The 21626-nt window shown below is 33.9% G+C and overlaps 1 protein-coding gene across 10 annotated transcripts in view; it reads right to left on the bottom strand.

The window, feature by feature from the left end:
- ADAMTS6 (ADAM metallopeptidase with thrombospondin type 1 motif 6) overlaps positions 1-21626 on the bottom strand; it is a 333405-nt gene that overhangs the window by 61720 nt on the left and 250059 nt on the right. For all 10 annotated transcript variants that reach the window (XR_005234665.2, XM_037982239.2, XM_037982243.2 and 7 more), the window contains 4 exons: positions 10949-11082; positions 9784-9907; positions 9180-9260; positions 118-281 (listed from right to left, as the gene is read on the bottom strand). Coding sequence is in view for 9 of the 10 variants with exons in the window: in XM_037982239.2 (XP_037838167.2) it covers positions 118-281; positions 9180-9260; positions 9784-9907; positions 10949-11082 (503 nt within the window). In the remaining variant the exon portion in view is untranslated. The remainder of the gene's footprint in view (positions 1-117; positions 282-9179; positions 9261-9783; positions 9908-10948; positions 11083-21626) is intronic.

The raw sequence follows: 21626 nt of genomic DNA, 5'->3' as shown, positions 1-21626 counted from the left end.
TACCTTTATTTACCTTAATTTCATCACCTGTAAAACAGAGATAGTAAAACCTGCCCCTTCCTACCTCACAAGGAGGAATTACAAACAGAAGAAATACAATGGCAAAGATGCATTTACCATGATGATGAGATTTTCTGAGGTAGGACCTAGAGCTTCCAAGGATTCTGGTTCATCAGTTGGTCTCTTGTAGTGAAAAGCTGTTCCAGCGACATCAAATTTCCTAGGCCAGTCAATAGTCCAGGCACCATTAATATAGTAATCATCTCCTTCAGATTTTAAAGCTAGAAAACAAATCACAATTCACCTAAAAATGTGACACTTCATTTACCAAAGTGTCACTGATTAATTACTGCAATAAAGTATACAATGAATGTTGTTTCCACTTAGAGATATGACTCTTGACCATATTCTTAAGTACAAATTAAAATGGTGATTTTTCATGTGAATGGTAAGAAGATATTACTTAAGTATTTATAATGTCATTAATAGAAAGCAATGAAAGGTTAACCTGGAGGAATAAACATGTGGAATTAGCAAGGAAAATTATGAGAAAAGGAATAACTAGAGATGAGAGTTAACATGAGGGTGGGGAGCAGGCTTTCCTTTCCAAATATTGAAATAGTAATTAAATGGATATGGGATGGGGATGACCTGTTGCACCTGGACACGGACTGATCAACAGAACACAAATCAAACAGATTTAAGAAATATACCCAAGTACATTTGAAATTCTGTTTATGATAAAGGACGTATCTTAAATTAGTAAAGGAAAGATAACAAGAAATGGCGGTAAGGCAAAAGACTATTCTTTTGGCAAAAAAAAAAAATGCTGAATTTATATTTCATTCTTTATATAAGAATAAATGCCACAATTCAACTCCTAGGCACACATCCAGAAGAATTGAAAACAGGTACTCAAACAAATACTTGGACACACATATTCGTAGTAGCACTATTTCCAATAGCCCCAAATCAAAACAACCCAAATGTTCATCAATGGATGAATAAACAAACACACGGTGGTATTATAATGTAACTGAATGTTATTCAGCCATAACAAGTAATGAAGTATTGATAACAAGCTGTAATGTGATGAACCTCAAAAACATTAAGTGGAAGAGACCAGACAGAAAAGATCACATATAGTATGCTTTCATTTATATAAAATATCCAGAGTAGGTAAAAAGCCACAGAGACAGAAAGCAGATGGGTAGTTGCCAGGGGATGGGGAATGGGGAGGACGAGGAGGATGGGGAATAATCTGCTTAATGGATATGGTTTTTTTCTGGGGTGATGTAAATGTTTTGGAATGTTCTAAACGCCACTTAATTGTTCACTTCAAATGGTTAATTTTATGTAATGTTAATTTCACCTCAATAAAAACAAAGTTAAAAAAAGAGAGAAAGGATAAATGCCAGATGGGTAAATATTTAAATATAAAAATACTTAAATCTTAAAATGTCAGGAGAAAATATAGAACTTTTTTTCCTCATAATATTAGGGTATGAAAAGTTTTTCTAAGCATACAGAAAACTCAGAAAAAATGTTAATAGATAAACATGCATACTTAAAAAAAAATCTCTTACAAGAAATATACACACACACACACACAGTTTAAAAGTACATGTGGCTGAAAAAGTATTTTTAGTACTAACATACAAAAACTCCTATAAACAAACAAGAAATAAATAAACATGTCAGTTTAATATTTTGTTAGTATGCTAGCTGATTGCAAAAACTGTGATTCATCAGTCCAGATAAACAAGTAGGCCAAAAGGACTAAAGGGTCATGGTACAGAGTCTCTGACTCTCTAGACCTCCAGCTCTTGTCCTTCATACTACAGACCATTGTCATCTCCCAACCTCCATTTGCCTGGCAAAAATATTTGTAGTTTCTTAACTTCAGATATGTTTTCAAGATTCATTTAACTGCCAAAAAATAAATCTAATTAACCTTTTGAGACAGGAACAAGCAAATAGAAGAACTACCTGGCCTTGAACTTTTCCCGAACTTAAAAATTTTTATTTTCAACTCTCACTTGCAGTGGTTTTCTGTCTAGTTTAAAACATTTGGTTTTATAAGGACATCTGAGACTGTCATATATGAAATAGTAAAAATAAAGATAAAAACAACTAAGCACCTTTGAATTCGCCTTCAGGTTGAGCTCTCACTTCCTTGTTTTTTTTTTTTTTTTTTTTTTTTTTTTAAATACAACTACTAAACGATGGAATTCTAACACCTCTTGGCTGTTAGGAATATATAACTAATGGTGCCATAATGTAGCTCAGAAAAATGCCAACCATTTAAGAGGCATTAAGTAAGAATGACTAAAGGAAGATGATGTGGCATTATGAAAAGAGAATTACCAGAGAGGGAAAAAGCTGAGGCTAGAAATCTTTTTCTTTTGAGTATTATTGATGCAGAAAATAATTCAGAATTATGGTGTAAAAATAAAGGAGTCTTCTTAAATAAAAGAAGAGGCTGATGATACTGGTGTTCTGTCTCAAGACACACTCTGGATGTACCCTTATTTTTAAAAGCTTTCAGAGAAAGGGAATGGTATTTTAACTAAAATAAAAACTCATTTAGGTCTCACTAAGGGTTTCTGGAGAGACTAAAACCATCTCAAAGGATTAAACATCAAATAAATAGAACTTCTACTCACTTTCATGTTGAAATAACTGGTATTAGACTTGCCCTCCCATTGTAAATAATCAGAAAACTCACAAAATATGTGAATCAGCTGTTCTCATGCATTGAACAGGACTGTGCAGAGACCATGATCTCCACAACTTTCTGCTTGGAGACACTTTCTTTAGGTGGAGAACCCAAGCAGAACATGGTGGTCTCACCAAGTGAAGAAGAGAGGTCAGAAACTGGGAAGGCTGACATAGCTGGAATATGCAGGACCAGAGAACAAGAGATGAGGGAGAAAATCTGTGGCTGAATATTGATCTGCATATGCATAGGATAAAATTACATAAAGTCAGGCAAAAAAACTACTGTGGAGCAGTAAGCAGAACTACTGCATTTCAATCACCAGGCCATTCAATAGACACCCAAGAAGAATCATACTTTTGTAGGAGAGCTGAGCAAGGTCTAGAATAAAGAATATTCTGGATTTACCCAAACAAAGCTCAAAAGCAAACATCAAAAGGATCAAGCCTATCTACAAGTTACTTAACACCCTTTAAAGAAATAAATCAAAATCCAGGCTCTCAACAAAGAAACATTCACAACGTACAACATCCAATGAGAAATTACTACCAGTGTGGAAAAGGAGGAGAATGTGATTCAAACAGGAAGAAGGCAAAGCCAAAGAAACAGACCCAGAAATAACAAAAATTATGGAATTAGCAGAAAATAATTTTCAAGTAGCTATTATATTCAAGAACTTTAAATGAAAACATAAATATAATGAGAAGAAATATGATGACATTACATGTATATACACACATATTTGTAACAGATGGAAACTGAGATCTATACAAAGAAAGGAATAATGGTAAATATGTGGGTAAATGCAAAATAATTTTACTTGTTTAAAAATTGTTTTTAAAGATAATTGGCCCTTTGAAACAAAAATAATAACCATATATTGTGGGATTTATAACATATAAAGAAGTAAAAAGTATTAAAAAAAAACAGCACAGAGAATGGAATGGGACAATGGAAGTAAATTGTTGCAAGGGCCTTACACTATATGGTGCAATATTATTTGGAAATATGCACTTGAGAAGAATGCATATTCTGCTATTTTTGGGTTAGTATACCATTAATGTTCATTAAATTAAAGGACGCAACTATCCTTTGGTTGGATAGTTTTTTCATGTTTTTTATATTCTTACTTGCTGCCTTCTTGTTGAAGAATTACGGAAAGAATTATGTTGATATCTCCCATTAGAATTGTGGATTTGTTTACTGTTCTTATTAATGGCAAAAGCCACGATTACTTTTGCACCAACCCAATAGTTTGTAAGATTTTTGCTTCATTTATTTTGAAACTATGTTTTAGGTGTGTAGACATTTATGATTGTTACATCTTCTTGATATATTGAGCATTTTATCATTTTCAAACGTTTCTCTATATTCCTGATAATATTCTATGACCTTACAAAATGGTGCAATATTATTTGGAAATGTATTATGATAAATTAAAAATGCATTTTGTAAATCCTAAAGCAACCACTAATTAAACAGAGCAAAGAAGTATAGCTAATAAGCTATTTAGTAGAGATTAAATGGAATACAATAAAACCCATGGTTAATCTAAAAGAAGACATGAAAGGAGAATAAAAGGGAAAAAAACACCCAGGACAAACAGAAAAACAGCAAGATAGTAGGCTTAAACCCAACGATATTGATAATTACATTAAATATAAATGATCTAAACAAGAAGTCACCAAACTTATGACCCACCTCCTGTTTTTGTAGATAAAGTTCTATTGGAACACAGTCACACCCATTTATTTATTACCTATGTCTGCCTGCACAGGGCAATGGTAGAAGTGAATAATTGTAACAGAGACTATAAGATTTACTGTCTGACCCTTAACAGAAATAGTTGCTGACCCCAACCCCCCACCAAACTAAAGACTATAATTTAAAAATGCAATGATTGTTAGACATAATAAAAAACAAAGATCAAACTACATGTTTCCTAAAAGAAACAGATTTTAAAGACAGACGTACCTACATATGAAAAGTGAATAGACAGAAAAAGATTTATCATGCAAACACTGATCAGAAGACAGCTGGGGCAGCTAGATTGGTATCAGATAAAACAGACTTTGGGTCAAAGAATACTTTTAAGAGATGGGTATCTCACTATGTTGCCCAGGCTGATCTCAAACTCCTGAGCTCAATGATTCTCCTGCCTCTGCCTCCCAAGTGGTTGGAATTACAGGCATGTGCCACCATGCCAGACTGGTCATAGAATATTATCAGGAATATACAGAAACATTTGAAAATGATAAAATGCTCAATATATCAAGAAGATGTAACAATCATAAATGTCTACACACCTAAAACATAGTTTCAAAATAAATGAAGCAAAAATCTTACAAACTATTGGGTTGGTGCAAAAGTAATCGCAGCTTTTGCCATTAATAAGAACAGTAAACAAATCCACAATTCTAATGGGAGATATCAACATAATTCTTCCAGTAATTCTTCAACAAGAAGGCAGCAAGTAATGGTATACTAACCCAAAAATAGCAGAATATGCATTCTTCCCAAGTGCACATGTGCCAGACTATAAAAAAACCTCAACAAAAAACTAAAATCATATAAGGTGTGTTTTCTGTTCATAATAGAATTAAACTAGAAATCAGTATCAGAAAAGTATTTGTGAGACACCAAAATATTTGGAAATTAAATAATACTTTCTAAGCCATGGGTCACAAGATAAATAAGGAAATATTTAAAACTTCATAAGGAAAATACAATGTATCAAATGTCTGATGAAATTTATAGTAAAAAAAATGCTTGTTTTATAGTAGAAAAAAGATTTTTAATCAGTAATTTAAGTTTGTATCTTGAGAAGCTAGAACAAATAAGAACAAATTAAACAAAGTGAATAGAAAAAAGAAACAAACAGAAGAGTGGGAATCAATGTAATGCAAAATAGACAAACAATAGAGAAAATCATTTAAACCATAAGCTTGTTCTTTAAAAAGATCAATACAATTAATAAAGCCCTTGTTAGGATTACCAAGGTAAAGAAAGAAGACACAAATTTTCAATATGGAAAATGAAAAGAAGAGCCATTGTTACAGATCCTATAGATATTAAAAGGATAATAAGAAAATATTATGCATAATTTTATGCCAATAAATTTGAAAACTTTGCTATAAAAATTCCCACATTAAAAACTTCCCACAAAGACAACTCCATTCTAGATGGCTTCACAGTTGAATTCTATCAAACATTAAAAAATAATAACAATTCTCTCCAGACTCTTCCAGAAAAGAGAGGAGAAAGGAACACTTCTCAAGCCATTTTATGAAGCCAGGCTTAACCTAATACAAAAACCAGCAAAGAAATCACAAGAAAAAGACTCTAGAAAAATATCTCTCATGAACATAGGTCCAAATATTCTTAATAAAATATTAGCAAAATCAATTCCAGCAATATATAAGAGTAATAATAGATCATGAAAAAGTGGTTTATAGCCCAAGAATATTAGATGGATTTTACATTTGAAAATCAATCAATGCATTTACTATATTAACAGAAAAAGGGAGGGTAAAACCCAACCTAATCATGTCAATAGATTCAGACATCTTCAATACCTATTCATGACTAAAACTCTTAGAAAACTAGAAATAAAAGGGAACATCCTCAAACTGACAAAGAGTCATTACATAAATCTTCTAGCTAATGTTATATTTAATGGTTAAAAACAACAAGGAATGATTTGCCTTTAATATTGGTTGAAAACAAAAGGCTACCTAGTCTCCTTATTTATTCAACATTGTACTAAAGGTCATGAACACTACTATAAGGTAAGAAAAAACAAATAAAGGGCATAAAGATAGGAAAGATAGAAGTAAAAGTGCCTTTGTTCGAGGATGACATGATAATATATAGAGAAAATCCAAATGAATTTACAAAACAACTGTTAGAAGTAATATGTGAGTGAACCAGGTTTCAGGACATGAGGGCAATATAAAAAGAAATCAACTATATTATTACATAACAACAAAAAACTGGAAATTAAATTAAAATACAGTAGTATTTACAATAGCACCAAAAAGCATGATTAGATTTAACAGAACATGTGTGCAAGACCTATATACTAAAAATGAAACATTGGTGAAAAAATTTTAAAAAGACCTAAATAAATGTAGAGGTAAATCTTTTCACATATTAGAAAACTCAATATTTTTAAGATGTCAATTCTCCACAATTTAATCTATAGATTCCATATACTCTCTTTTTGTATAAAAAGACTTGTCTCAATTGACAAGTTCATGCTAATATGTATATAGAAATACAAAGGACCTAGAAAAGCAAAAATAATTTTGAGAAAGAGCACATTTTGAGACCCACTGGGAAGTTTGATTACTCAATACAGTGTGGTGTTGGTTTAAGAACAGAAACCTAGATCCATGGGTGAGAAGAGAAATAGACTCATCCATGTATGCTTAACTGATCTCTCACAAATGTGTCAGGGTAATTCAATGGAAGAAGTGATAGTCTTTTCAACAAACAGTGTTACAGCAATTGAATATTCATATGAAAAAATGGAACATCAACCCTTACTTTATACCTTATATAAAAATTAACTTAAAATGACTACATGTGTTTGTTTTTCAATTTTATTTTTGAATTTCATGCATCTTACATTTCTTATCATAGTTTCAAGTCTTAAGTTCATTACTCTAAGTGTTAAATCAAAGGACAGGGTGTTACTCAAGTAAATAAATAATTGTTCTTCCCCAAATAGATTTGCCTGGTTGTCTCTCCCCCTCACAGGTATCAGTCGTAGTATGCACAATACACGTCTTTAATGACTGTATTTTGTATTTGTATTTTACATTTAATGAATATATTTTATATTTTGTAGACCATATATTTAAACATAAAAATAAAAACTATAGCTTCTTAAATATTGAAAACTATCTTTTCAATCTTGGAGCAGGCAAAATTTCTAAGATAGGACATGAAAGCACAAACTATTAAAAAATTAATAAATTGAATTTCATCAAAATTAAAAGACACTTCAAAAAATGAGGAAGCAAGCAGAAACTAGGAGAAAATATCCATAAAATATATCAGACAAAGACTTCTATCCAGAATATATAAAGAACTCATAACTCAAAAAAAGGAAAAAATGTTTAAATGGGTAAAATATTTGTGTAGACACTTCACTAAAAAAAAATCCATATGGGTAAAATTAAAAAGACTGACAATACCAAGTACTGACAAGGATGTAGAGCAGCTGGAATTCTTCTATATTACTGAAGAAATATAAAATAATACATCCATTTTGGGAAACATTTTCATACTTTCTTTTTTCCAGCTTTATTGAGGTATAACTCACAAATAAAATATTGTAAGTTTAAGGTGTGCAATGTGATGATTTGATATACATAAACATTGTGAAATGAATACCACAATCAAGCTAATTTACATATCCATAACTTCCTACAGTTGCCTTTTTGTATGTGGTGACAATAAGCTCTATTCTCTTAACAAATTTCAAGTATACAATACGTTTTATTAACTTTTAAGTATATGAAGTATATTAGATATGCAGAACTTATTCCTCTTATAACTGAAAGTTTGTACTCTTTGACCAACATCTTCCCATTCCACCTTCTCCCTGCCCCCTCGTAAATACCCTTACACTCTCTGTTTGACTTTTTTAGAATCCACATGTAAGTGAGATCATGCAGTATTTGCCTTTCTGTGTCTGGCTTATTTAGCTTAGCATGATGTCCTCCAGGTTCATCCATATTGTTGCAAATGAAAAGTTTCCTTGTTTTTTTAAGGCTGAATAATATTCTATTGCATACGGATAAAACAAGTTTTTGTATCCATTCATCTGTTGACAGATACTTATGTTGCTTCCATATCTTAGCTATTGCGAATAATGCTGTAACGATCATGTGAGTGTGGATATCTCTTAGAGATAGTGGTTTATTTTATTTTACTTATTTTTTTGAGACGGAGTCTCGCTCAGTCGCCCAGGCTGGAGTGCAGTGGCGCGATCTCGGCTCACTGCAAGCTGTGCCTCCCGGGTTCGCGACATTCTCCTGCCTCAGCCCCCCGAGTAGCTGGGACTGTAGATGCCCGCCACCATGCCCAGCTAATGTTTTTTGTATTTTTAGTAGAGACGGGGTTTCACCGTGTTAGCCAGGATGGTCTCGATCTCCTGACCTTGTGATCCGCCCACCTTGGCCTCCCAAAGTGCTGGGATTACAGGCATGAGCCACCACGCCTGGCCCGATTTTTTTTTTTTTTACATATAAAATAACCCAGTGAAGAGTAAGCTATAAATTATAATTTTTCTCTTCAGCATTGTACATGTGGTCCTATAAAACTTGGAGCTTACTTCATTTTTAGCATGAAAGTGATCTACCTCAAAGCAGCATGCATTTTCCTTCATGATATGGTGCTATTTTTCCTCATCAACTAAAATCTAGCAAACTAACATACCAGTCTAACATACCAATATAGTTCTTTGACATGGCAACTTCTCTGACTTCAATGTGAACAGAGCCTCTTGGTATCTGCACCACTTCCATGTAGCCTGGAACACAGAAGACAGCCAGTATTAAGCAGCCTCGGTCAGGAAATGAGAATTTGGTAACCATTCAATACTAATAGTTTCCTTATTATTCCATTCTTTCTTTGACTTTGCATTTTATGAGTTATGAAATATGGGCAAATTACCCTTTGGGTTCATGAACACATTTTAGAGAAACAGTATTTAACAGTCTTTTTCTCTAAAATCATCTCAAGATATTTTAAAAGCCTCAACACGTATAATAATGGTTCCTTTTCTTCCTCAGCACATGCCCCTCATATCAATGCTCTGTGAGAATGTACACCTTAAAGAAACATGGCTAAATGAAGTTAAGCAGGGAGAATATTTCCTTAAAATATGTTACATGAAGCCACGTTTGACACTAAAATGACTGAAAGCAATTTGGGGAAGAAAATATTATCTCCCTAAATAAAGAAATCTGAAAAAAGGGGGTAGAGGAAACCAAGGGTTTTGGCTCCTCCCAGTACACCAGAGGTGTGAGGAAGAGTTGTGTCTACATACTCACCTCCCCTGGGCAGTGAATCATTGAAGAACCCTTCAATGGCATCACATGTGCTTCCGTCCCCTCCACAGACTCGACATCTATCTTCCCTAGCGTCAGATCCCAAAATATTATCACAACCTACGTGCTGAAAACACAGAGGAATATTCAGTGTGTCAAGAGAGAAATTCTTGGAATCATAACCAATCAAATACATATAACTTATTTATTTGCTTGTTTTTCCAGTAAAGAAAATAAAAATAAGGTAATCCATGAATAAAAACCATACTTGGGTCTTTGTTATTTGAAAAACTTGGATACTGCCATAAAAATGACTTTTTCTTCAAGCAAATAAAGTACCCCTTGCCCACAGATACATAAACACACACAAATATCATACACAAACTGAATCATTATCAGATATATTTGTAGACAAGTAGCCAGAAGGATAGAAAGTTTTCCAAGAAATTATGAGACTAAGTAAAATGATGCTTTTTATCTCATCTTTCTCAGTTTGAAGCACTTAATTTGTGCTTCTCTTTAAAGTAAAACAAAACCAGACAAGTAAAAAAATTTGTGAAAATAGTGGTTTTTGTGGCTTTTCTTATTATGACACAATCATACACAGATCTAGGAAAATAGCATGGATTTGCTCCTACAATTCCCAACTAGTCTGACTAATTCCCTAAAGCAAATGCTTTAATAAGATAAAGACTAACTCCACAATGAAAACCATTGTAAATGCTTCAAAAGGAGATAAAGTAGGAGGAGCATTACTGTTTCACACTTTGAGGAAAATTTATGCTATGAAATTTATCAAATAATCTTCCAAAAGAACATATGGTAGGCATATGAATAAGAGCTGCATCCTCATTCTCTCTCTTTTTCTATCATTTTGTTTGTAAACAGAACAGAAGAATAACGGAAATTAAAATCCAAAATATTTTCATATTTCTGGCAATTACTGTAAAAATAACTAGAATACCAGAATAAAGCACATTTGTATGGTGCTTGAATATGAATGGGTCATTTTACCTTTATATATTTTATTATTCTTAATGGGAATTGAATTTCTCTAAAATGTGGCCCTCCTTTTTTAACAAAATTAAACATAGTATTAAATAGGAGTTAATGAGAAAAAGACAAAAGTCTCAAAAACCCCAACAGAAAGGAGTAAAATCTGAGCAACCTTGCATTCTCCATTGATGCAGATATCCAGTGAATCCGCATTGCACTGGGTCCCATCAATCACCGCAGGAGCACGTTCAGTGTAGAAATTATAACCTTCAGCCAAGCAGTTTAATGCACAAGGTTTTACCCCACCTGGACAAATACAGTAGAAGATAAATAAGTGGAGTGGTTGTCCTAATGAAGAGTGATTCAGTATTATCCATAGCAAATTTATAATTCACGTAGACATAATTCCCTGCTTACATGCCTGATTGTGTAGGTTTCTTTCCTCCTTTTCTAAAATTTCACCTTTATTTTAATTGGTTGTGCAACTTAAAGGGGGACTTAATCAGCAGTTTTCAGGTTTAAAAGTTTCAGGTATTTCCATTATATATTTGTAATATAATTATATATTTATAATGTATTTTATATTTCTTGTTCCATTATATATTTATAATTTAGGTAAAAAGGGATCATAGTGAAGGTAATTGAATGTTTTAAAAAAAAAAAAAATGAAAGAAAAACAATTTTTTTTGAGATGGAGTCTCACTCTGTCGCCCAGCCTGGAGTGCAATGGCGCCATCTCGGCTCACTGCAACCTCTGCCTCCTGAATTCAAGAGATTCTCCTGCCTCAGCTTCCTGAGTAGCTGGGATTACAGGCGCCTGCCACTATGCCCATCTAATTTTTGTATTTTTAGTAGAGACAGGGTTTCACCATGTTAGTCAGGCTGGCCTTGAACTCCTAACCTCAGGTGATCCACCTACTTCTGCTTCCCAAAGTGCTGGAATTATACAGGCGTGAGCCACTGCACCGGCCAAGAAAAGCAATTTTTTTAAAAAACCTAAGAAAATAAACTTTAAGGATGCTTGCAAAAAGAACCTTGTCTAACAAATAGAAGTTTCTGCTACATATGTTACTGAAGCTGATACAAAAACTCTGCTACATCAAGCAAGGATGTGGTAGTTATAAAATAAAATAAAACTAAATTTGTACCTGCCTTAAACATATCATAGTCTGTGAACCTGGATTTAGCAAGGATATAAATTTTTATGATTAGCAAATCAAAACTAAAATTAACTATAACTTTAAATTTGAATAATTCTCATCAAATTAATCAAAGATAAATATAAAATATAGTATTACATTTGAATAATTAAAACACTAATTTTCTTTGTGAATAAATACATATAGTAATTTGAACATTTTCATTTTGTCATTGAAATTTGTGTTAAGGCTGAAGTTAAAAATAGGCTTAACTAATAGAAATTTTAAAAAAACAGAGTACATATCATAACTACAGTATATTGAAAAATAGCAATAAATGTGGAGTTATTGTATTAAAAGCAGCACATGATAAAGCTACTATTTATAAAAATGTAATTATTGACTAAATCATGACTTAAAATATTTTCTTTTGTACCTCTATTTCATCACTTTGACCATATCTAATTATGCTGCTAAAATTTCTCTTTGAAATAAAGACTACTTCTAATAAAGGAAATAAAGCAGAAAGATGAAATGACGTGCCTGCATCTCAGTGAAGTTCTTAGAAATCATGTTTCTGCAGGTTGACGGTAAGTAAAGAAAAAAAAAAATAGACTGGGTGGTAGAGTCAATGATAAATTAGAGAGAACATATTCCAATAAAGGAGATCACTGCTACAGTTGAACGTTGTTCAACTGTACAGTTGAATGCTGTTATGCAAGAAGATAGTCCAATATTGTCAGTCTGTTTTTTCAAGAAGAGATGAAAACTTAAGTTTTTTTTCCCATCTAAACTCTTCTTGTTTTTAAATGTAACAACTGATCCAAAGTTTTGTTAAAAAAAAAAAAAAAAAAAAAAACTATGGGAGGCTAAAGTATGTATGCAGATAAAAACTGGTCCCTAAATTGCCAACTTACAACCTCTGGCCTGAGTCTATGTTTTCTTCCATTTTCAATGTTTCTAGGCTATAGAGCTTCTGTCTAACTTATAATGTGATTTTTAGCCTTAGGTTAATGATTAATGATTAATTTTGCCATACTGAGCATAGAAATAACAAGTAATAAATAAAATAATTTCTTCCCAAACTGATAACAAAACTACTTATATTTATTTTTATATGATTCTCATGAACTAAATTACCCTAAATGTCCATGAATCTTAACAGAAATTTCTTCATTATTACCTAATACAGTTCTTCTCTTATTTTTTTATCATAATGCTTTGGAATTTAATATAGCATTTTATGCATTAGGCTTTTAAAAGAGAAGCTGAGTCTTCTGTTTATTCCATTTTAACATTAATTATGTAAGGTAATATTTGATAGGCAGGACATATAAATACTATGGTTATAATCCTTAGCCCACTATATTATGTGATGAAAATGGGAATAAGTTTCTTGTTTACTGCTGAAGATGTGTTCAGCTTCTTCTGATATAATGAGCTTTCAGAAAAAATTAAAAAAAAAATAATAATGAGCTTTCAGAAAAGGTACTAGAGTGACATCAGCAAGATGGTGGAAGAGGAGCTTTCTATTGTCATCTTCCTGCAGAAAGATCAATTCTGACAGCTACTTATAGGCAAGTGTACTTTCATGGGACTCCAGCAGAAAAGTTCCAGCATGCCATTGGAGAAAAAAAAAATCCCCAAACAGATAAATTGAAGAGGTTTAAGACCAGTTTCACTTCACCTGTATCACACCTCCCTCAAGGCAGCACAGCTCAGTGAAAAGAGAGACTCCCTGCCACCCTCCCCAGCCTGTGATTCTCCCACAGGGGAAAGTGAGAGTACAGAGAGTAAGCACCAAGCTCCCCTAGCTGTGTGGGACACTGCCTAAGAGTCCTACTGTTTCCTTGCCTCATCCAGAATACTGAGGTGATCAGCATGGCTAAGTGGTTGGAAGAGCCTGGGAGTAGAGGCGAGAGGCCATAGGCCCAAGTAACCACTCCACGGGCTCTGTTGGGAAGCCAACTCATGAGCCATTTAAGATGTTTTGCCTATGGGCCACCTCACAACTAGCCAACAGTTGCGTCAAAAACTCTGCATGCCCCATCCTCCCCCAACTGCTATATGCCAGCTGCCCAAGCATGCTCCCATGGATGAAAGTGTAAGCAGTTTATGCAGACAGCCACCACAACTTTGCAGGATTGGGAGAAGTCACGACTTGAGCATTTAGGAAACCACCCTAGAAAAAACAAACAGGAGGCTCTCAGCACCTGGTTCAGCTTTGTGGAATCCAGAGAGGGGTACATTCTTTTTTTTTTTTTTTTTTTTTTGAGGCAGAGTCTCGCTTTGTCGCCCAGGCTGGAGTGCAGTGGCCAGATCTCTGCTCACTGCAAGCTCCGCCTTCCGGGTTCACGCCATTCTCCTGCCTCAGCCTCCCGAGTAGCTGGGACTACAGGCGCCCGCCATCACGCCCGGCTAGTTTTTTGTATTTTTTAGTGGAGACGGGGTTTCACCGTGTTAACCAGGATGGTCTCGATCTCTTGACCTCGTGATCCGCCCGTCTCGGCCGAGAGGGGTACATTCTTAAGAATTCCTCCCCAAGACAGAATAAGAGGTGTGGAGTAGGCACATCCATAGAAAAGGTCTGAGAGAGCCTCAGAATCTTTAACTGGGCTGTATGGTGAAGACATTTTTCTCTGGAAGCCAATCAGTAAAGACTGCATTCTCCAAATGCAAAGACAGCAACACAATACTTCAAGGAACCAGAATAAAAATCAAGAAAACATGATACCACTGAAGAAACATAGTAATATTCCAACAACCAACCCCAAAGACATGGAGATCAATGAATGGCATGAAAAACAATTCAAAATAATTGTTTCAAGGAAGGGGAGGGAACTATAAGAGAACACAGACAACTTAATGAAATCAGAAAAACAATACATGAACAAAGTGAGAAGTTCAATAAAGAGACAGAAATCATTAATCAAAACAGATTCTGGAGGTGAAGAAAACAATGAATAAAATGAAAAAATGCAATAGAGAGCATCAACAGTAGACTTGATCTAGCAGAGGAAAGAATCTATGAACTTGAAGAGGGGTCATTTAAAAATCTCCAGTCAGAGGAAAAAGAATAAAAAGGATTTATGGGACATCACCACGATAACTACATTTTCACATTATAGGAATCTTACATGGAAAAGAAAGTGGAATAGGCTTATTTAAAGAAATAATGGCTGAAAACTTCCCAAATCTAGAGAGCAATATGGACATTCAAATACATGAAGCTCAAAGATCTCTAATAAGGCTCAACCCAATGAAGACTTCACACACACATTATAATTAAACTGTCAAAAATCAAGGACAAAGAATTTTGAAGGCAAGAGAAAAAAGATTCATAACATTCAAGGGAACTCCATAGGTCTATCAGCAGATTTCTCAGCAGAATCCCTGCAGGCCAGAAGAGGCTGATAGCTACACTAACTTGTGAATGGACTACAATATAAAAAGATAAGACTATAACATCAAAAATATAAAATAGAAGAGTAAAAGTGTCAAATTTTTGTATATGATTGAAGGTAAGTTGTTAACAGCTTAAAACAGACTATTATAACTATAGATTTTTATATAAGCTTCATGGTAATCACAAAGGAAAATACCTATAGCAGATATATATATATCTGCTATATATATATATATGAAATCAAAGCATACTACTACAGAAAATCATCAAATTACAAAGGAAGACAGCCAGAGAAAAATAAAGAAACAAAAAAGTCTATAAAACTGCCAGAAACAATTGACAAGATATAAATAGTAATTATTGAAACATAATTACTATAAATGTAAATGGATTAAATTCTACAATGAAAAACAAAATGAATTTTTTTTAAAAAAACAAGACAACTCTATATTGCCTACAAGTGACTCACTTCAGATTAATAACACACATAGACTAAAAGTGAAGTGATGGGAAAATATATTCCATGGAAACAGAAACCAAAACAGAGCTGGGAGAGCTATACTTCTATCAGGCAAAATAGGCTATTAGTCAAAAACTGTAACAAGAGACAAAGTCACTATATAATGATAAAGGAGTCAATTCATGAATTCAGTACAATTTACCATTGTAAATATGCACCCAACATTGGAGTACCTAAATATATAATGCAATATTAAAATACAATGAGAGAAATAGACAACAATTCAATAGGAAGATACTTCAGTAGTCTACTTTCAACAATGGATAGATCATCCAGAGAGGATCCCAATAAGAAAAAGATGCACTTGAATTATACTTTAGAGCAAATAGAATGAATAGACATACAAAAAATTCCATCCAGAAGCATCAAAATATACTATCTTTTCAAGCCCACACAGAAAATTTTCCAGGATACATATATGTTAGGCCACAAAACAAGTCTTAACAAATTTAAGATTGAAATCATATCAAGCATTTTTCTGACCACAATGGTATAAAACTAGAAATCAGTTACAAAAAGAAAATGGGAAAATTCACAAATATGTGGAAATTAAAGAACGTGCTCCTGAACAATCAATGGGCCAAAGAAGAAATAAAAAAGTAAATTTAAAAGTATCTTATGACAAGCAGCTAGGTGTGGTGGCTTACACCTGTAATCCCAGCACTTTGGGAGGCCAAGGTAGGTGGATCACTTGAGGTCAGGAGTTTGAGACCAGCCAGGTCAACACGTTGAAACCTAGTCTCTACTAAAACTACAAAAAGTTAGCCAGTTATGGTGCTACACATCTGTAATCCCAGGTACTCGGAAGGCTGAAGCAGGAGAATCACGTGACCCCGGGAAGCAGAGGTTGCAGTCAGCCAAGATTGCATCACTGCCCTCCAGCCTGGATGACTAAATAAGATTGTGTCTCAAAAACAAACAAACAACAACAAAAAAAAACAAAAACAAAACAAACAAACAAAAAACCTTATGACAAGTAAAAACAGAAACACAACATTCCAAAACTTATGAGATGCTGCAAACACACTTCAAGGAGAAAAGCTTATAGCAATAAATGTCTAACATGAAAAAAGGAGAAAGATTTCAAACAAACAACTTAACTTTACATCTCAAGGAACTAGAAAAGGAAGAATAAACTAACCCCAAAGTTAGAAGAAGGAACAAAATAACAAAGCTCAGGGCAGAAATAAATAGAGAAAAGAAAACGAATTGAAAAGATAAACAAAACTGAGTTGGTTTTTTTGAAGATAAACAAAATTAACATATCTTTAGCTACACTAGGAGAGAAAGAGAAAAGCCTCAAATAAAAATCAGAAATGAAAGAGGAGACATTACAACGGACACCACAGAAATGCAAAGGACCATGAGACTACTACGGACACTTATATGTCAACAATTTAAACTAGAAGAAATGAATAAAGTTCTAGAGACATACAACAAAGACTGAATCATGAAGTCTGAATAGAAAATCTGAACAGAACATTAATAAGAAGAGAGGCTGAAACACTAAGAAAAAACAAAACAAAAAACCTCTCATCAAATAAAAGTGCAATATTATACTTCACCAGTGATTTATACCAAACATTCAAAGAAGAATTAAGATCCATTTTTCTTACACTCTTTCAAAAACATTGCAGAGAAGGAAATACTCCAAATGCATTTTATGAGGGCAGCATTACCCTGATAACAAGCCGGACAATGATACTAACAGAAAAGAAAATTACAGGCCAATATCCCTGATGAACATGGATGTAAAAATTTTTGACAAAATACTAGCAAATTAAATTAAATAGCAAATTAAAAGGATCATTCAACATGATCAAGTAGGGTTTATCCTGAGGATGCAAGGATGATTCAACATACACAAATCAGGCACTGTAATACACCATGTTAACAAAATGAAGGAGAAAATCCAAATGATCGTTACAATAGATGCAAAAATAGCATCTGACAAAATTCAATATTTTTTCATTATAAAAATTAAGGATAGAAAGAATATACCTCAACACAATAAATGTCCTATATGACAAGCCCACGGCTAACATCGTACTCAGTGATGAAAGGCTGACATTTTTTCCTCTAAGATCAGGAACAAGGTAACGATGCCCATTCTCACTACTTCCATTCAATATAGTACTAAAGTCCTAGTCTGAGCAAGTAAGCAAGAAAAAGAAACAAAAGGCATGTAAGACGGAATGGAAGAAGAAAAATTGTCTCTGTTTGCTGACAACATATTCTTATACATAGAAAACCCTAAAGGCTCCACCAAAAGCTGTTAGAACTAATACCAAAATTCAGTAAATACAGACACTAAAATCAACAAACAAAAATCAGTCCATTTCTATAGGCCAACAATGAATTACATAAGACAGAAATTAAGAAAACAATCTTATTTATAATAGCATCAAAAATAGATATAACACTGATGAAAAAAATTGAAGAACACACAAATAGCGGAAAGATGTCATGTGTTCACGGATTGGAAAGATCAATATTGTCAAAATGTCCATACTTCCCAAAGTGATCTATGGATTCAATGCAATCTCTATCAAAATTCCAATGATATTTTTCATAAAAATAGAAAAAAAAATCCTAAAATTCATATGAAACTAAAAAGACTCCAGATAGCCACAGCAATCTTAAGCAAGAACAACAAAGCTAGAGGCATCACACTTCCTGATTTTGAACTATATTACTAACCTGTAGCAATCAGAACAGTATAATATTTTATTAAAACAGATAAGTAGAGCAATGGAACAAATATTAAGCCTGAAAATAAGCCCATGCATATATAGTCAACTAATCTTTGACAAAGGTGCCAAGAAAATAGAGTGAGGAGAGGAGCACTTCAATAAGTGCTGTTGGGGAAAATAGATGTTCACATGCAAAAAAGGAAAAAAAAAAAAGAAAGAAAGAAAAAGAAATTGGATGTTTATACTATACACAAAAATCAACTGAAATGGGATTAAAGAATTAAACATAAGACTACTAGAAGAAAATGTAAGGGCAAAGCTCCAGCACGATGGTCTTGGCAATGATTTCTTGGATGTGACACCAAAAGCACAGACAACAAATGCCAAAATAAACAAGTAGGGCTATGTCAAACTAAAAAGTTTCTGCACAGCAAAGGAAACGATCAATATAATGAAAAGGCAATCCACAGAATAGGAGAAAATACCCAAAACATACAAGGAACTCATACAACTCACTAGTTTTTAAAAAAAAAACTAGTTAAAAAATAGGCAAAGAATGTGAATAGACATTTTTTTTCCCAAAGAAGAGATACAAATGGCCAACAGGTATATGAAAAGGTGTACAAAATCACTAATCATAAGGGAAAGGCAAATAAAAACCACCATGAGATATTACCTCACACATGTTAGGATGGCTAGTATAAAAAAGTCACAAGATAATAAGTATAGGTAAGGATGTGGAGAAAAGAAAATTCTTATATACATTATTGGTGGGAATGTAAACTAGCAGTGCCATTATGGAAAACAGTATGCAGGCTTCTCCAAAAATTAAAAATAGAATAACCATATGATCCAGCAATCCCACTTCTGGGTATATATCCAAAGGAAATGAAATCACTATCTTGAAGAGATACCTACACTCCCATGTTCACTGAAGCATTATTCACATTAGTCAAGATATGGAAACAACCCAAGTGTCTGTCAACAGATGAATGGATAAGAAAATTGTTTTATACAGATATATAGAATGAAATATCATTCCATCTTAAATGAGAAAGAAATAAAGAAATGCTGGGGCACATCATGCTGAGAGAAATAAGTCAGATACAAATACTGTATGATCTCACTTATATGTGGAATCTAAAAAAGTCAAACTCATAGAGAGAAGGGTGCTTATCAGGGATTAGGTGGAAATAGGGAGATGTTGCTCACAGGGTACAAGCTTTCAGTTATAAGAGGGATCAGTTCTAGAGATCTAATATAGTATAGTTAAGAATAATGTATAGTGTATTTTAAATTTGTTGAGAGTAGATCTTAGGTATTCTCATCATACACAGAAAGAAGGTAACTATGTGAGGTGATGGATACATTAATTAGCTTGATTATGGTAATCATTTCACAGTATATATGTGTATCAAAACATTACATTATACACCTTAACTATATACAATTTTTATTTGTCAATTATATGTCAGGGAAACTGGGGAAAAACAGTAAGGCTGTTGTGATGGTTAATCCTGAGTGTCAACTTGATTGGATTGAAGGATACAAAGTACAGATCCTGGGTGTGTCTGTGAGGGTATTGCCAGAGGAGATTAACATCTGAGTCAGTGGGCTGGGAAAGGCAGACCCACCCTTAATCTGGGTGGGCACAATCTACTCAGCTGCTAGCCAGGCTAGAATATAAGCAGGCAGAAAAATGTGAAAAGAGAGACTGGCCTAGCATCCCAGACTACATCTTTCTCCCATGCTGGATGCTTCCTGCCCTCGAACATTTGACTCCAAGCTCTTCAATTCTGAAACTCAGACTGGCTCTCTTTGCTCCTCAGCCTATAGATGGCCTACTGTGGGACTCTGTGATTGTGTGAGCTAATACTTAATAAACTCCCCTTTATATATATTCCATCAGTTCTGTCCCTCTAGAGAACCCTGACTAAGGCTGGGCGCGGTGGCTCAAGCCTGTAATCCCAGCACTTTGGGAGGCCGAGACGGGCGGATCACGAGGTCAGGAGATGGAGATCATCCTGGCTAACCCAATGAAACCCCGTCTCTACTAAAAAATACAAAAATCAAACACAAAAACAAACTAGCCGGGCGAGGTGGCGGGCGCCTGTAGTCCCAGCTACTCAGGAGGCTCAGGCAGGAGAATGGCGTAAACCTGGGAGGCGGAGCTTGCAGTGAGCTGAGATCCGGCCACTGCACTCCAGCCTGGGCCACAGAGCGAGGCTCCGTCTCAAAAAAAAAAAAAAAAAAAAAAAAAAAAAAAGAGAACCCTGACTAATACAGTTGTTAATTCCAGAAAGGAATTAAAATAATTTTCTAAATGAAAGGTCATATTAACCAATTACCTTAAGTTAATGCTTAGTATGAATTTAGGATTAATTCAATATGCATGAAATTACATAGATGGTAATTATTAAGTCTGTAAATTATTTCAGACACTTCTCCTATACTATGGCAAAACAATTTCAAAGGTATATGCACCTAATAAAAAAGATTCAAATACATGAAGCAAAATCTTCTTAAAAATGAAAGCAAAGCCATATAATAGTTGGAGATTTTAACACACCACTCTCAATAATTGATACAATAAGGGTAGAAAAAAATCAGAAAGAATATAAAAGATTGAACAACATTCTCAACCAAGTTGATCTCATAGATATCTATAGAACACTATATAGCCAATAACAGAAGAAAACATTACTTTCCAAGTATACATAGAACATTCACCAAGAAAAGAGTAATCTCTAATCTTTTTTCTTTCTTTTTTCTAAGACAGGTTCTCACTCTACAGTGGTGTGATCATAGCTCACTGTAGCCTCCACCTCTTGAGCTCAAGTGATTCTCCAACCTCAGCCTCCTGAGTAGCTGAGACTACAGGCATGTACCACTGCACCCAACTAATTTTTTATTTTTTGTATGGACAAGGTCTCACTATGTTGCCCAGGATGGTCTCCAACTCCTGGGCTAAGGAAATCCTCCCACCTTGGCCTCCCAAAGTGCTGAGATTATAGGCATGATCCACCACACCTGGCCTATTCTCTAATCTTAATGAAATTAAATTATATATGAACAACAAAAAATTCTAGAAA

This window comes from Chlorocebus sabaeus, chromosome 4, assembly GCF_047675955.1.
Source record: "Chlorocebus sabaeus isolate Y175 chromosome 4, mChlSab1.0.hap1, whole genome shotgun sequence".
NCBI classification, from domain to species: domain Eukaryota; kingdom Metazoa; phylum Chordata; class Mammalia; order Primates; family Cercopithecidae; genus Chlorocebus; species Chlorocebus sabaeus.
The sequence above is the reverse complement of the archived record's forward strand: the minus strand, read 5'-3'. Positions and strand labels throughout refer to the sequence as shown.